A 17,737-nucleotide genomic window follows, 5' to 3' on the forward strand; every position below is an offset into this window, starting at 1 on the left:
CTCATGATACTGTAGTGTACACCGATGACAAGTTTGAGTTTTATGAGATTTTGGAGGGGGATTTATGTGTTGTTTTTTTTCATGTATTTGTTTTCCACTTTTTACTTTAGAAGGTATATTGGTGCTGAATTCAACTTTGATTCCTGTGGCCATCTTTCGAAATACTGATTTGACCTAAAGAAAGAGAACATTTGAAAGAAAATAAAACACTTCATACCATAGTATTGACTCGAAATGAAGAATTAAGGCATGGTGAGGGAGCAACAAGATGAGGAAGTGGGTTGTGAGAATTAAAAACGGAAAAAGTACCAGAGAGTGGCAAGTTAAATGTCGGCATTTGGTTCTATGGATGAATACCATAATTGTGAATTGTGAAGGTTTGCGCAAATTTAGTTGAAACCTTCATTGACACAATGGACCAAGACAAAATCCAATCCGTCGCTTTCTCGAGTCCATACAGCCGACATACAGGTAGAGTGCAGTATGTACTCTGGCTTTAGAATTAGATGAAAGGCTCTTTTTGCCAGATACATTCCCTGTTGTTTTTGTTTTTCGAAATTCTATGGGTGTGTCCCTCTATGCTGGCATGCTCCGAACTACCTGAATAGCGTCTCCTCTCAGGCTCATTTCCAGGAACTGAGGGCATGAGTTTCTTTCCTGTGCCATCCCACCCACTCACACCCTGCAGGCCTTGGATGGTGAAATGACTGAATCAGGAGTTCTTTTTATGTAAAAAAAAAAAAAAAATGATGGCTGTTATTCAAGATGGGGAAAATCCCAAAATGGTCATTTCATGTTATTTCCCTTCCCAGAGTTTCTCTCAAAGAGAGCTCAAAGTTAGCGATAGCTGTTACTAAGGCTATACCAGTGGTGTCCAAAGGTGCCCAGGGGCCACTTGCAGCCGGCTGCATGTTTTTTACCGGCCCATTTCGTAATTGTACTTATACATTAAAAACATGGACCGCGTCAGAAGGAAAAAAAGTTAAAAAAAAGTTTTAAAAAATTAATTCAATGGAACAGAAGTTCCAGCGACCCTTGTGAGGAGAAGCGGTGTAGATAATGGATGGATGGAACAAAAGTTGAATGTTATAAGATTTCATTATTCATTCATTATTCATTCATTAATTCCTTTGAAAATGAGTGAAAATGCCATGTCAAAAAAAACGTTAATGTACAAGATTGTGGCTATATTTATTTAATAAAAATGAAAGCACAAGGAGAATCATTAAATGATACAAGCTATTATACATTAGGAAAAAAAAAGGTTTCCATACATTTTGAATGTTACAAATTATCACAATAATAACATTAGCTTTTTACTTTGTAACCCAAAGCTCAGCTTTTTTTTTCCCCCTTTCAATGCATTTTTCTGTTTAGCATATCGTTAGCCTAATAGCATGGTTGCCCAAGTCATACTTCAATGTTTTCAGAAAACAAGAAAAAACTAATTAAACAAACAAGAGTTGAGTTCCCTCAATTCAACCTTTGCAGATTAACATGACCTGGATGGCTGAGGATCTACACAGACGTAAAAAAAAAAAAAGCATTTTTTTCGGAAGCATGTTGGTATTTAATTTGGTAATGAGGCTAACCATTGTATGACCCCCAGTTCATTGGATTGGTTTTAGCATGTTTCACAAACGCAGAATGCGCTGTGCAAATGGCCCTCCTCCTCTTTGCATTTGTCTGCATGTGGCTGTGGAAAACATTTGGACACTCCTGATATACAGTATACATTACAATTTAAGACACTGTTCTGTCATTACATGCGTTCTGGTGCGTTCCTTTATTGTCACCTGAAGCACTGTGCTGCCTGATGGATGTAATGTGAGGAGCAACTGACAACAGGTTATCATTCACTCCTCTCTTTTGCCGCACTCCCTTGGCACTGACCCAACAGCCTGCGAGTTAGGTAACAAGCGCCCTGCCCCGTTGGCAGTGGCCTTTCTTCCATCCGAGGTTAATGATGCTTTCAGGTGGCCATCACTGTCACGTTATTGTCCGCTACCCATTGGCTTTTCCACACTCCTGTCCGTGTTTATTCCCTAATGGAATCGCCCCCGTCTCTGCTGTGTCAACTTGATTTTTGTTGTGTGCACTTATTTGCTCCTATGCACTGCTCATACACAAAAATGCTGTTGAGTCCTGCCACAACAACATACACAAAAATTGCAGGCGTGTATACAACTTCAAATCTGGTAGATTTGGGCGTGTTTTTGATACTCACAAACACTCACGATTGTATTTTTATTTGATACAATATATTAGCTAAAGAGGGGGCTTGGAGTAACTGGACTTAAATGTTTTGGAGATATGAGCCATCCTTCAGATGTTATTTACTTTCACTTTACAATTAGAGTATAATACATCTGCTGAACGGTGGCAGTGAACTCAAGTCGCTTCACAACAAGCAGCTGTTTAGCAAATTGTGAACAAGTCTTAAAAAAGAGGCTTTAAGATATTTGAAGCCACCCCTAGCTGAAGATTACTGTCAAACTAAACAAAAAAAAAGCGAATTACCGGTAAATATTATGTAGGCAATTTAAAACAAACCTCATAACTTTGCCTTTAAGTCTGCTAGTTTACTGCTACCACAATGAGAAATGACATTGCCAACGCCATTTCATGGCACCACTGTATTAACTATACTTTTCCTTTGACAGATCTGCTTCCTGGTGTCCACTTTCCGGGGCCGGGTGTTTTCTGAGGACAGCTGTGCAGCTCTGGCGCTCTTCTCTCACTACTTCCACCTCAGCCAGTTCTTCTGGATGCTCATACAGGTAATAGCAGGTGTCAGTTAGATTGAGGAACAGTCGACCATTTTTTCCTTTATTTCTACTCTTCAATCAAACAAATGAGACCTTTGAAAAACAGTTGAGTCTGTGAAAATGTTTCCATTTTTGTTCATTTAAAGTCTTTTTTGGTCAAAGCAAAGTGGGCTCATTCATAACAGGTTTGAGTAGACTAAAATGCTGCATGACCTGACCTAATAACCTGGACTGGTACCACTTGTAAGACCATCTGACCCCTTTTTTGTGAGAGCGGGGGTATTTTTTGTTGTTGTTGTTGCATCATGGATAAATTCATGCAGGTGTGTGATTCTCTGCTGGAGGTCAAGAGAATCATCCAAACACAAAGAAACACAAATATATAACATTAACACTATGTAGACCACCATTTTAATCCTTCACAGAAAACATAGTTGAATTAAGATCTGTAGGGAAAGCACAGGAATTCAGTAACCTTGACCCAGTGTGCTCCAGATAAACCCTTTCCTCCTCCCTAACCCATTTATAGTCCCTTATAGAACAATAGTCGCCTATCTGAAAAGGATTCACATCAAAACATGACACTAAGGAAGTGTCCCCCAGTTCTCCTCTTGAACAAGTCACGTACACTCACTTTGTTTCCATCACCCTCTGGCCTTTGGCAAATCATATCATAATTACGATAATCTCCCCGGGCACCTATTCTATTATTGGTGCAGTATTAGAAGATGATCTCTTTAATTAAACGACATGAAAGCCACCACGGTGTTTATTATACTTAATGTGACTAATCATTGCTTTTTTGTCAGTTGATATCTTCACGTAACACACGGGGTGTTTGACATCATTTGGAATATGAATATACGAGTAACTACATATTTTAGGCATTCGATATTAACTTAAAGCTTTGAATTGTCATTAATTTCACCAACATGTTCCAACCGATAACAGATTTTATAACAGAAGCATGGCCTGCAGTGGCTCATTTGTTCATTAGACAGAATCACCACCTCAAAACTGGCTAATTTTAGAGAGAAAAGAGTCATATAAATTCACCCATGGCATAAATTGTGGGGGAAATGTTTAACTGTCTCCTTTAAAACTTCATTTTTACACCACATTAAAATTTGAGATCAATTGAGTAAAGTGTGGCTATGGTATTAGACAACAAAATGTAATGATGTAAAATTTATTCGGTATATTTTATATTATATATTGACACGTATTTGGTATTTTTATTGTACTGCAAATAAATGCTCCAAATGACATTGGTTTTGTTTGGATTATGGAAGTTTTGCTGTCAATAGATTTTATAGAATTGAAAAGAAATATTTTACCCAAGCATACCTATAAATGTATATGGACATAGCAGAGAAACAGTGAAGTGATATGAACATGATAGTGGAGGCAGTTGAACTCACAAACACACCAGACATCAGCTCTTGAAACTACAAAGGCTGACAATTACGATATACTTTATCTCAGCCACTCTGATTGTAATTGGTGGCTGTCACCGAACCTCTTTGTCCTCCCCAAAGTCTTTCCATTGACCCCATTGATGTCTCACCACTCCTATCAGGCAGACACTCAAGAGCCCAGCTCTTGATATGAACATGCGCCAGCAAACCAATCTCAAACCACAAGAAAATCAATACGTGCATCATGCATGGGGAGGGGGGGGGGGGTGTTTATCGGTGCCACTGGATGAGTGGACGTTCACATTTAATAGTCTGGGGAATATCCACTAACACACTGCCAGAAGGCACGCAATATCTGGATCCGGACCGGATTTTGCTTGCTTGGATGTAAGGCGGGGCTCAATGCATCAGCTTTTAGGAAGTACTGCCTATTATTACATACCCGAGGTTCTCTTTTTAAATCTATCGAAAATATTAGCTTGCACTTTGTCTTTGCTGGTTTGTCACACAAACATTGCAGTGTTTTGCCTTCATGAGCTGCCAACAGGGCATGATGCTCCTGTCCAGTCAGTGACCCAGGAGTTATTCATCCTAACAGTTGAGGCAACAACAAGTGGTAATTTAACCTATTCATGGTACACTGGCTTGTAATAAAGAAAAAAGTGTCCTGTCATTGCTATGGTGACCCCCAAACCAAACCACCTACATGAGCAGCCTATAGAGCAGCCAGGATTATGTTAATGCCACACAATGGGGTACTCAAAGTGCTTGTAAAGACAGACAATGCCTTTTCGAGACAGTATGTAACAACAAGGATGTTTTTTTTCGGCATCGCTAATTTCACAGTCAACATTTACTTTAAAACTAGATATTCGTTGATATAACCAAACCACATAACTTTGCCTTACGAGTCCACCGCTTAATCATAACATACAGTGCAAAACACCATAGATGGGCTAACAAAACAAGTATAGTGTAGATGTCGCAGTACTTACAAATGTTTAAACAACTGGAGCAATGACTAATTTAACTGCAGCTCCCTTTCGACACTCTTAATTCTATGAATTTTGTGTGTTTTGAGGCCAAGGAGCACACCAGACGCACAATGCTCATTGAATTAATGCATGAAATTATGACGCAAAAACTTAAAAAAAACCCTCCTTATGTCTGTAATGACGTAAACCATTGCACAGTGCTATCTTGTTGTTGTTTATTTCTTGGTGTTTTAAGGGGGTAGAACAGACTAAGAGCATTTCCGAAATACAAATGTTTTGAATCACCAGCATGATCATGGAACAAATGATACTTTTAATTCAAGGCCCCACTATACTGTAGAACTGCAAACTTGAAGCACAGTCATTTACTGGATTACCCGCAATTTGTTTGGATTTCAAAACAATTTTCCCATAGGAAATGATGAAAATAGAAATAATCCAAGTTAAACTGTTGCCAACATAAAAAAACTCACCATGTAATGTTTTAAGTAACAATTTAACAACTGTGACTGTTACACAAATGTAATTAAAAAATATTTTCTTAATGTTATTGACACATAACAAAGGCTTTGAGTTCTAATGTCTCCTTTTTTTTCCATTTCTACGAGTTAGTCACTGTAAAACAACACGTTTCCTCTTGAATAAATACTGATTTAAAAAAAAAAAGCCAAAGAAAAAGCTAAACATGCTGATGCAAACTGTGAAACTTGAAATTGTTTCAACCAATTCAATTGGTTAAATCGTGTATTTTAAAACCTAAGAGGCTTCACTGTATTTCTTACTGCTGCTTCATCGGAAAAACAGGACATATCATTTTCCTTGGACACATTCTAACATTTCCCTCAGACACAACTATCAGGAAATAAACATACTTGTCTAGCTAACCACAGGAAAAACAATCTACTTTCCGTACTCTTCTTCTAACTTCGACCTTCACTATCAAAAGTCAGTGAGTTCACCTCAAAGCCAACATCATCCGTTTATTGTGACTCGCCGGTTCCGGCCGGCTCACATCCAAGGCAAAGGGCAATCTTGCTTCTGAAATTTCCCTATTGTCTTCGTGGCACACGTGAGCTGTTACACAAGCGCCGTGTGGTTTTGCGGGCCGCACCTGAGTGAAGCTGCGTCCGTTGTGATACTTGTTGGAGCAGTAGAATATAGTTATGATTATGGGAGAGCAGAGGGTGCCTGAGGAGGAGGTCATCATCCCGTACGGCGCTCCTGTTGCATCACATACGGTGCTGTCTCTGCAAATATGTTAACAGACGGATGGACAATCACAAACATCATCAGCTTTATAGGTGCCGTATAAAGGTTCATTACTCTGAACAAAGAGCAGGACGGTTCTTGATGTCCTCTCTGATTACAAGTGAGGTCTTCACGCAACTTCATTTCAATATTGTGAACTTTAAGCTCTGCTCCTGACGCAGGCATTTGCTCGATGCGATTTATTTGAACAAGCTTGTCCGTTGATTACACCCGCACATGCTAAGGGAGAAAGTGCTTACATAATGTGTTTGATTGACAAATCTGTCATAGCCTGCTGGATTACAAAGCAAACACTGCCACCCAACCATTCATTTTGCACACAAACGGTCCTCATTAGGGTTGTGGGAGAGCTGGAGCATATCCCAACTTGTTTCGGGCAAGAATAAACCCCGGATTGGACACCAGTGAACCGCAAGGGTACACATTAGAGGTGTGCCCGAAAATGTGTCTGACTGAATTAAATCGAATCTACAAACGACCTGGTTGTCCCCTTCAAAATAATCCCTCTGATCTCGAACGCACTTTCCCCGTCTTCATGCACTCCTGGAAGTATTCCAGGACCCTCGGAAGCTCTGTCGTCAAAACCATCTTTAAATAAATTGCACAAAGGCGGGTCAGGTGAGGAGGGAGGTTGCTCCAGCACAGCAATGTTCTTCTCGGTCAGGAACTGTCAGATGCTCAGGGCATTGTGAGCTGGCATGTTGTCATTGTGAAAAAGCCAGGAGTTGTCCTGCCTCAATGTTTGCCTGAATCCTGCACAATCTCTTTGTAGACAGGCTTGACTGGCTCATATTAAAGGGGAAAACTTATAACTTGGGTACACAATTGAAAATATTCTGGCATGCTTCTTATGGACAAACAACCATTCTCATGGGAAATGTTCAGTCCTCAATTAACCTAAGAAGCATGTTTTGGACATAAGGCAAATGTGCAAACCTGTGTGGGTATAATACCTTCAGGAGACTAGATTACATGTTAATCCTAATATACTGCACATGATCTACAAATATTGCATCCTTATTGGCAGCAGGTGTAAAATGGTGGCAAATGCCATTTTTAAAAGCTATTTCATGCTGATGGTATACACCTTGGAAAATTTGTTGGAGCACTGCCGTTGCAAGTTTGAAGTGATGGAATTGGAAGTGTTAGTGGAATAGTCAAACAAACATATTACTGAGTTCCAGAAATGAAATGGATTGCATAAAGCGTATAAAAGCCATGTTTTCTTTGGTATAAGGCCTCCCAAATGTATCAGATTTGGATGTATCTGCTCACCTTGCACAACATGGTGTTTAACACGTTGGACAGCACACCTGAAAAACTGCTCAGGGAGAGGCCACCACAAATTTTCCCATGACCCAGATGTAGGGCTCCTTCTTGTGACTGGCTCCAAGTCTGTCGTTAGATCATTCACACACTCCACAGTTCCACTGCAAAATAGACATTACCCTATCATATTTGTTTCTGGCATTTCAAAAATGTTAATGAACACAAAAGAGCTGCGCTCTCCATTACCTCTTACTTTTTTGCACCGTATTTAGAGATACAAGTACATTTTTTGTTTCCTGTCGTTCTCACTTGAGCAATAAATAATTTCCTGGGTGGATCAAGCGCTAACAATTCACATCATGTGTTTAACTGCCAGACATTTTCAGATCCTCTTTTACCCTAACATTTGAAAGTTGAAACATTAGAAAATAATTGGAAAAAAATATAAACAAGTTCCGGGGATTGAATGGCTGGACTGTGAAAAGACAAATAAATGTGTTTTTGGCAGTGAATGAGTTAAGTGATTTCCTTCACTTGTTTCCCCAGGCGGTGAATTTCTGGCAGGTGCTTGTAATGAATGATGAGCACAGTGATCGTCGATACCTGCTGTACTTCCTGTTGGGCTGGGGTCTTCCTGCTCTCGTTATCATCATCCTGGTCATTGTGCTGCTCGGAGGCTTCAACTGGAGCATCCACGCCGTCTACGGATTGGTGCAAGGGGATGTGTGAGTGGGCACTGTGTGCTTTTATTTTTTAGTCACATAACTTGTTTTCTAAAGTAAACACCTGATCTTGTGACATCATGTGAGGTGATAGCTCAGCCAATCAAATGAATGAACCAAGGAATGAGTCACGCATCTCCTCACAGAGAAACTTGAGTCTTCAGCTCAAAGTTGAAAGCTCACTACGGGCAAAACAAATTAGAAAAGCAAACCGAAAACAACCGTACCCTGGCACTCAGTGTGTTTATGTGAGCTATAAATAACTGCTTAATTTCTATAAGTAGAAAAAAATGTTAATCCTTCAAAAAAAACAACGAGCTCACGTGGAAAAGCATACCTACACTCTCTACAATATGTAGAGTAATATTTATGCAAGTGGCTGTTTTCTATGGCTGCGATTGTATGTTTTGTGCACAAGTGTGAAAGTCAAACACTACTAAAGGTTGGACCCTGAAATCACTTCTAAAATTAGCTGGCGGCCTTAGGCGTGTCTGTTATCCTTGGGGCCGAGTGTGCACGCCAGCTTCCTGTGGGCGGGTAAGTGGCCGTGAGACAGTGGGTTCATAGATGCGACATTTGCAGATACAGAGTATTCAGTGTGCCCAGAAAAGTAAAGCTGGTCTTCCTCTTTTGCGGGAAAGAGGCAGCATTCATCTTGATATCCCGTTCCTTTAACCGTCACCACTGTGATGCTGATACCCTGTCCTTCGTTAACACTTAGAAGACACAACATTAGGTACGCCTGCCTCTCCCAGTTGAAGTTTACTGTCCAAAAAAAAACCTGTAACAAAGCGAGTTACACATGTATTAAAAACAACCACATAACTTTGCCTTATACAAAGGTACGTTTAATGCTAATGAACAATGCAAACGAATGCCATCTATGTGATGTTGCAACATTTTAAAACTCATTCAAATTCATTGCCCTCCCATGTGAAAAAAAAAAACAGAAAAGACACAAATACGCATATGGGATTAAATGTCTGGATTCTTACAAAACATGATAATACATGGTTATTTATGAGATTGATAAGGAATGGCTATTTGAACTGAAACGGTGCCTCAACACATGTAGGCAGACAATATAACAGTGCTAACAGGTATATATTTTTTATCCTCTGCAAAAAATGAAGTGACAAAATGGCCGCCCCCAGAGATGGCTAAAAACGGGTGGACTAACTCTTATTCCACAAACGCAATATTTATCAGAATGCCTTGTTTCAACTAGTGGGCTTGCATAGAACATATTCTTGGAAAAAATATGTCTGGGTTGACTTCCACTTTAAGAATAAGAATCAACTGAAAATAGTGTAATGGTGCATAATGCTGTCTTACATGTAGATGGCTCGAGTTCAATTCACAGTCAGTGCCCCAATAAAGGCACTGCCAGTCCCAAGCCTGCATAAAAACAATGAGTGGGTTGAGACAGGAAGGACGTCTACCGTAACAACTGGGCCTAACAAATCATCTGTCTGTGGCAACCCTTGACGGGACAAACCAAAAGCCACAACAACTATAAGAAATAACTGGAAATTTACAACATTGAAGAGTTGTCATTACTGTATAGAATACTTTATTTACCATGAATGATTTTTTGTTCGTGTTAGCAGCAGGAACAGGAATGAACTGAAACTGACTTTTGGCCTGAGATAGCATCGCACATTCACAACATTTCCTATTTCCCTCAAATGTTCTTTTTTTTGTTGTTGTTTCTGATCCCCAGCCTGAAGTCAGTCAATAGACTTATGGGTAATGTGCTTTCGGCAGGATTTCCCTTTCTTATGAGATTTTCAAGCGCTCACCCGCCCTCCACAAGGCCACCACAGGACAAATATCCATATTAGAGAGCGTGTTTACACTCTCACAGTCCATCTATGTGATGCAATTGTCTATTTGGCATACCTTCTGCCATGTTATGGCTAGTACTGATCCAATTAGTTCTCTCTGTAGTCACTCGAGACTTAAGTCCTATCTGGGTTCCACACTCCCACCACGTTTGTGAAATAGACAAAGTCACATGAGTGTTTTGGTGCTTGCTTGGCGCTTACAGTTTAGTCATAGGAGGGTGCGGATTTTCCCAGATTCAGATGGGAAAAGTGATGCTGCGATGGAACTGAGACAGGGAGGAACGTGAAAACAATCACATCAAGAGAACTGTAGGAAGCAAGCAGCAAGAAACTGCAAAGAAGTTTGTTGACCATTTTCGGAGACACTGAGACCATCATCCACCGCCCTTGTTGTACTACAGCCAAAACGTTGTATGTTGTCAACCAGCATTGTACTCCTAGACCGCAACATATTACTAGGGCTGACACAATGTTTGATGAGTGTAGACCAAGATAACCTGAGTGGAGTAAAACCTGCTAATTGGCCCATGACATGACATGATCTTATATTTATGGTTATACTTCCCGTCTTCCTCAATTTCCCTTCATGTGTCCTTAGGTGCTTCATCCCGAACATCTATGCTGCTCTGTGCACCGCTGTGCTGGTGCCGCTCATCTGCCTAGTTGCCGTACTGGTGGTCTTCATCCACGCCTATAAAGTCTCTCAACAGTGGAAGGCTTACGATGACATCTATCGCGGACGCACTAACAGCACAGGTTCACGACAAATCTCTAAATGTGCAACATAAAAGTTGTTATATGGAATATGTCAGAATGTTGTTCTGATATAATGCTGCAACCTGAGAATGTGTTTTTGTTAGACATGCATTTAATTAGCTTGAGTTCCCATATTGAACTTTCACTCGTACGTATGAGTGAGTGTCAGACTGATAACACCGTATTTGTACACAACTGCACTAAGTCCTATCTGACACCTTACAACACAAACGAGTCTCATGACACCGGAGAATTTCGACATTTTCACTCAGAGGTGTACTCACTTTTGTTGCCAACAATTTAGATATTAACTCATTCACTGCCATTGACGGATTTACTTGTTTTTTCGCAGTCCAGCCATTCAATCCAAGGAATTTATTCATATTTTTTTTATTTTCAAACGTTTGGGTAAATGAGGTCTGAAAATCCCCTGGCAGTAAATTAATTAATGGCTGTGTGGAGAGCAGGGTTATAATAGTTTGGGATTTTTCATTATAGTTAGATTTTAGATCATTTTGACTGTTTTTTATTTATTTTTTTTAAATGCTTCGTTTTAGTGTTTTTTTTTGTTTTACTATTAGTTTTAGTGTCTTAAATAGAGTGAGTATGTGTTGAGTGCAAGATTTTTAAAAAGTAACTAAGTATTGTGTAATAAAGTAAAATAAACATTAACATTTCAAGGCAACAACTTTCGATAATATTTTAAGTTTTGCGAAAGTGAAAATTGCTTTCGGGCATTTTCAACAAAGAAAAAAGAGTTTACAGAACTAATGTATTGTCCCCCAACTTAAAGATATAGTAAAAACAACTCAGAAAATTGTCTTCGAGCAAACAACTTGCGTGCTTTGTTGTGCTAACTAACATTTTTTCATAAATGTCATAAATGTCAAAAATAAAATGTCAAAAAACATTTTAAAGTTGTTCCAACTTAGATGACTGTTTTAGCCCCCAAAATAAAATCATTTTTTTACAGTGTATACTCGCTTATGTCAGCGCAATATTCTACCGTGTCGCGCCCTGACTGACATCATAGAAACATGCTGTAAAAAGTGAGAACAAGTTTATCGTAAAGTGAGCATCATCAGCGTGGGGAACACAGCAGGATGTCATCTGTTGCGAAAGGAAGGCAGAGCGAGAGCGTGATAGGAACCAGAAGCGTGAACAACAGGTGAGAAAGGCAAAACGCTGAGTGTGCGTCGCTTGAGGCTAGGCGCAAGCAGGAATGTATCGTTTTAACACCGCTTTGAAAAACATCTCTGACTGTTTGACTTCAACCACCAAGTAATGAGATAATCTTGAGGCTAATCTGTGTGAGAGCGCGGCATGCAGGGCCGCACGTAGAAACTCAGACAGAACACGTGAGACTGTCAACGTCACTGAAAAGCGTGTTCTTGCAACTTTTGTTTGGACCTAAATCGACAGACACCTCAGAACATATGGATTAACTAACAATGGCCTTTATTTGGAGCAAAGCCTTATCAGAACACCCACCGGCTCCACCGAGTGTTTACGTGACAAGATGTTCCTTTCAGCTGATTGAATATCTGGTATTGCATTCTTATGCCTGCCGGTGTTCCCTCACTATACTTTGATCACTGATTGGCGAGGAATGTTAGCACACACAAACGGGATGGGTGAGGTTTGCTTGCATAGCGCCATCATTTATTTATCTTTTTTCATTATTTATCCAATCTTTGACGTATTGGGTTAGTTTTCTCTCGAATCCTCACGATGTGCTCTGCTTTGTACAGCTAGCACTTGAGTGCTTGGCGTTGTTGACGATGTCATTGTTCCCACGCTGAGCCGTACGTAGTGTATATTTGTCAAGGCTGCACGATGGCGCTTGGTACGTTTGAAGGGGAGGTTGTGAGGTTAAATCAGCACTTCTGCAAAGCCTCCACGTGCACTCCTGGCATTTCCTGTGTGTCTTTCAAATACAACACGGACTTATAACAAAATGAGCAGCGTTGATGCAAAAACAGTGCTGCCGTGCGTGGTGTTTCAGGCGCACGTAAGCACACGTTGGCTCAACACATGCTCAATACAGCTGCTTGTTGTTACAGCTGCTGACCTCTGTGAGACAGCCATGTCAGTATCGGCCGCTCTTTCTGCATCGGCTGTTTTGGTTTTGAACCCACTCCCTCTTCTCCGTTTATCCTCTCACAGCAGGACGCCTGCCCGATTAAACTGTAAACTGGAGGCCGTCCTGCGGAGAGAAGCGGCTCGCCCGATAGGTCATGAGCAGGCTCGCACCGTTGGAGATTCAAGTGTTTATTTCTTATGTCAGCCAGACGGACTCATACTCAACCTCCGTGTCTGCCTAGCAATAAGACTGACCTCGGTCAGCATCACTGTGTATCATTCACCGCAATATTTATGCATTTGACCTGAAAAACTTTTCAGAATAATATTAATGCTACATTGGCATGTGATCAGGATAATAACATTTGGGTCACTGCCACGACAGCCCCGAGTTACACATTTGACATACTTTAACTATCATTTTTGATGTCAACAAAAATGATCGCAGTATGTTATATAACATGTTGCAAGCGTGGCATGTGGCAGGCATTTCAACTCAAATTTAAGTTAACAAATATGGCTCCCTACCCTCCGAAGGGCTAATATTGACGCTGGATCACTTGTGTGTTGTTGGCACAAGAATCTCTGCAAATGTTATTTTCTGAGTTGTGTGGACAAACTTTAAAGCACACTAAAAACAGTGTCAAGATTTGATGTTCCATTGTAGATTGAATTTCTTAGTGTTTGACCTCTCTAGCACCCGACCATACCACTTATCATTCTCTACTATCTATATGTTATGATAAATCTATTAATTGACAGCTAATCAACTATCAAATTAATCGATAGTTCTGGACCACTACTATTGACATTTTTTTCATCAGAGATGCAATTAAACTTTTCTGGATGATTTTTTTGTACTGATTCCGTATCTATCCTCATTTTTTTTCTAGAGCACAGTAGGATTTCATCATTATCATCGTCATCATCATCATCATCATCATCATCAACAATAATAATAATAATGTATGTAAAAAGTAATATAGTAATGTATAATATTCAGTAATATTTATGAATTAAGGGTTTAGTGTCAGCCACAGGTGGAATTTCTTTTCGGAAACATTATAGCTATAAATTACAACGCATGGTGAAAAACCATATTGCACAAACTTTTATAGGTCAAACTAAAAAAAAATGCTGCTGTGCTAGGAAAAGAAACAGTGTCAAAAGTACGCTGGGAGACGCATAAAACATTAATCTCTGATTAAATTTGTTGATGACCAGTGTCGTTATTTATAATGATCGATGAATTGTTTTGAGACCTTGTTTAATTTAATATTGTCCAAATCCTCAGAATTTCAGTCTCTCAACAGTACATATTGTCAGATTTCTCACGTGCAGCAGATTGATCCAACTAAAACGTTTGAAACATCTGCTTTAACTTTGGAAACCATTTCTTGACTACTTTCAGACATGTTAGAGAGCAAACCAGTAACTGAATCATAATTAAACTGTTAGTGCGTATTCAGTTTTAAATCACATCTGTTTTTTGGAGTAAAGGGATGGAAATTAAAACATGCCCTTTTTATCCGATTCATCTATTAATCACCAAAATAATCAACCAATTAATGGATAATTAAAATAATTTGTTAGTTGCAGCCCAACTGTAGCAGCAGTCAGCCCAACGTTTGCAGAGCGACTGCTTGGCTGTTCTTCTGTGGGAGCACAGTTCCATCTCAGCTTCGGAATGTGCTTACATGGTTGGAAAACTCAAAATTGGGGTGGGAGGGAGGAAGTCGAGACAGATGTGCAAAGAGAGAGAAGGAAGCAGAAAAGTCCAAAAAGAGTTTAGTGGAGTGAGAGTAAGAGACAGAACATTCTGAAACCAGTGATGGTTTAGAAGGAGCCAGACAGACAGAGGAAAGAAAAGTTTGCACTGGGATACGGAGCACAAGCAGATAGAGAAAGAAGCTGACAAGGTGGTGGAAGTGGCACCAAAGTGAAACATGGGCGCTGTGTTTCAAGCCTACTTGTGAAGTGAAGTGTACAGTCTGTTCTGCACACGGGCTGGTGACTCTGCAGTGCATTTGGACAGTTTGCAAGGTCACTTTCAAATCCACACATCACTATAGGCTTATCTAAGGTGCTGCAATACGTTCTCAGCTTCACAGGATTAAAAGGAAGGAACCCTACGGCCGCACATTTGAGGGGCGGCTCCACCATTCTCATTTCTGATGCTTTTGCGGATGCGACTTTTCCAGTAGTTTTGCTCATAATTACCTCTTGATGCAACACTGGTAAAATGGCGCCCCGTTCATTGGCAGACAGAAGAAAACTTCTGTTTGAGTCTCATATTGCTCTTTTAAAAGGCCATGCTTTGTCTTATCATAAATCAGACCCTGACAAACTCCCCACCACACCCAAAAATTGTAAAATATGTTCTGTATGTAATTTTCCATTTACTACTTGTGTCTTCATACCGTTTCCTGTCACTTTTTTCTGGCTTGGTGTTCCAGAGGTGCCGCTGGTCCTCTACCTGTTCCTGCTCGTCTCTCTGGTGTGGTTGTGGGCAGGACTTCATATGGGCTACAAGCACATGTGGATGCTTGTCCTCTACATCATCTCCAACTGCCTGCTGGTGAGATCATTAGCTTATTTACTTACCTAATATTTGTTTAGCTGTTCATTCATTTACACAAATATTGTGAAGAGTTGTGAATGCAGGTAATTGTGGAGGATTCTGTTCAAGGCAAACGGGCACTGTCTGCGGTCCGGAGATTTCCAGCGGCCCCCAAGCTATCTAGAAAAAAACAGATGAACTTGTTTTGGTTTAAGGCACTTATTATTATTTTAGTTTTAATTTCAAATCCGTTTAGATCACAGGTGTCAAACTCAAGGCCCGGGAGCCAGATCCGGCCCGCAACCTTATTTGATGTAGCCCGCGAAGGCAAATCATGTACGTCAACTTCACGTTTCTTGCAAATTGTTATTGGTTACCAATCCTCCCTTTTAAAATAAATTGCTAAATAATGTAACAAACAATCACTTGCTGGCTTCTAATTTCAAAACTAGATATCCATCAATTTGTTGTGTATATGTAATTATATAAGTTGATCCTTCACCGTCATTACGGCCCTCCGAAGGACACCATAACTACGGTGTCGCCCCCAACAAAAAATGAATTTGACATACCTGTTTTTTATCATTTCATATCATTTCATGCATTGGACTATTCCATCTTCTTACTGTGTGTGCTTACTTGATTCAAAATCGTTGGCGAGCCAGATGCTCTTGCCCGTTGCATTATCACCGCTATCAATGTCAGGCGAGGAGTAGCGGTGAAATAAAGAGTGCCGCTTTTCGTCACCAAGATGTGATAAAGCGGTCAAATTGGTAAAGTATATTAAATGTTGATTAAGGTTCTTATCAAATACGTTGAGATGAAGAATCGTAAGGAGTAAGTGGAGATAGCATAAAGTAACACAAAATACTGTATGGTGCATTTTATGCGGTGTGACGGAGTTTGCTTGTGCAGAGTACCGAGAGCAATTCTTCAATTTGTGCGGACTTGGAATAGTGTGAACAGTTCTGTTAAAATACTAAATAGTGTTGGACTTGGAAAGTCCTTTCATTTTGCTTATTTTTTAAATTAGCACATGGATATATTGTTATGCAAAGACCTTGCATCTTGGGAGAATAATGTACATCCATCCCAAAAAAATAGGGACCTAATCATCCTCCCTGTTACCTCCTAGTCCAGTTTGACTGTTTGTGTTTCTTTTTTCGTCACTGCGTTGCAGACGTATTGCGCCTGTAAAAGTGTGTGGTAGCTCTTGGTGATATGTGGCATATATGTGTAAAAGACAACAGTGTGGCACCAAAGTAAATTTATTTTGTTGGAACCAACGCAAGATAAGGAGCAGTGATGTCAAGCTTGAGCTTCCAGACGGCTAATGTGATCGGTGACATCATGCAATCGTTTCTTTCTGGCCAATAGTGTAACCATGATCCTAAAAGTCAAAGGTCATTGTTTGCCAGGAAAAAACAGGACATTTTCTAGTCTTGGAACACTGATGTGACATTCCTCAACTGAAACGATGTCACATTTTTGAAAACGTTTGAGTTGCCCATTCTGTCCTGGCTTTCCAACATCTCTATGCTTTCAAATGTAAAGCCTCAAGCCTGTTTGTCACCCTGTAACTGGCGGGACATTGACACTTATGGAATAGTTCTGGACTTAAAATGATGCCGCTTACTCGCCGTACAGGATGAAATATCACTCCCATGTCACCCTCTATGAATATAATATGTTTTATTGACGGTACAAAGTAACCGGAAATGGCATCTATTTGCATCATGGCGTTATCCATACGTCACGGTTTACATCGAGATATCCCACGTGATCACAATTAACATGTAATAGAGAGTAATTCTGTCCGCTCACACATGTAAATGGGTTATTACGAATATTTCAAAAAATGTAAATTTGACCTCAACCCAAATATTGACTGCATGTAAACATAGTCTGTAATATACTGCACCCAGGTTGCCAAGGTACTGTACGTCGGAGAAGGAGCAGCCTAGTGTCCACTGAATTGAAGCAAGACAAAATCTGCCCAAAACTATTCATTTCTTCATAACTACAATATTAAAGAGAGTTATTTTTCTTAC

At 40.0% G+C, this 17,737-nt stretch overlaps 1 protein-coding gene and 1 long non-coding RNA gene across 5 annotated transcripts in view; one reads left to right on the top strand and one right to left on the bottom strand.

Annotated features, from left to right (window-relative positions):
- The window catches only part of adgrv1 (adhesion G protein-coupled receptor V1), a 103,759-nt gene that overhangs the window by 74,255 nt on the left and 11,767 nt on the right, over window positions 1–17,737 (top strand). For all 4 annotated transcript variants that reach the window (XM_086030440.1, XM_086030442.1, XM_086030439.1 and 1 more), the window contains 4 exons: window positions 2,664–2,780; window positions 8,266–8,444; window positions 10,887–11,044; window positions 15,583–15,704. In XM_086030440.1, the coding sequence (XP_085886566.1) occupies window positions 2,664–2,780; window positions 8,266–8,444; window positions 10,887–11,044; window positions 15,583–15,704 (576 nt within the window). The remainder of the gene's footprint in view (window positions 1–2,663; window positions 2,781–8,265; window positions 8,445–10,886; window positions 11,045–15,582; window positions 15,705–17,737) is intronic.
- LOC147147278 (uncharacterized) lies at window positions 6,142–8,444 on the bottom strand. The gene is made up of 3 exons (XR_015086789.1): window positions 8,323–8,444; window positions 7,726–7,880; window positions 6,142–6,428 (listed from the first exon to the last, which is right to left on the bottom strand). It is a non-coding gene; the product is annotated as an uncharacterized LOC147147278 (long non-coding RNA).

The sequence above is a fragment of the Filicampus tigris genome, chromosome 5 (genome assembly GCF_054856515.1).
Source record: "Filicampus tigris isolate MCC_2025a chromosome 5, RoL_Ftig_1.0, whole genome shotgun sequence".
Classification (NCBI taxonomy): Eukaryota; Metazoa; Chordata; class Actinopteri; order Syngnathiformes; family Syngnathidae; genus Filicampus; species Filicampus tigris.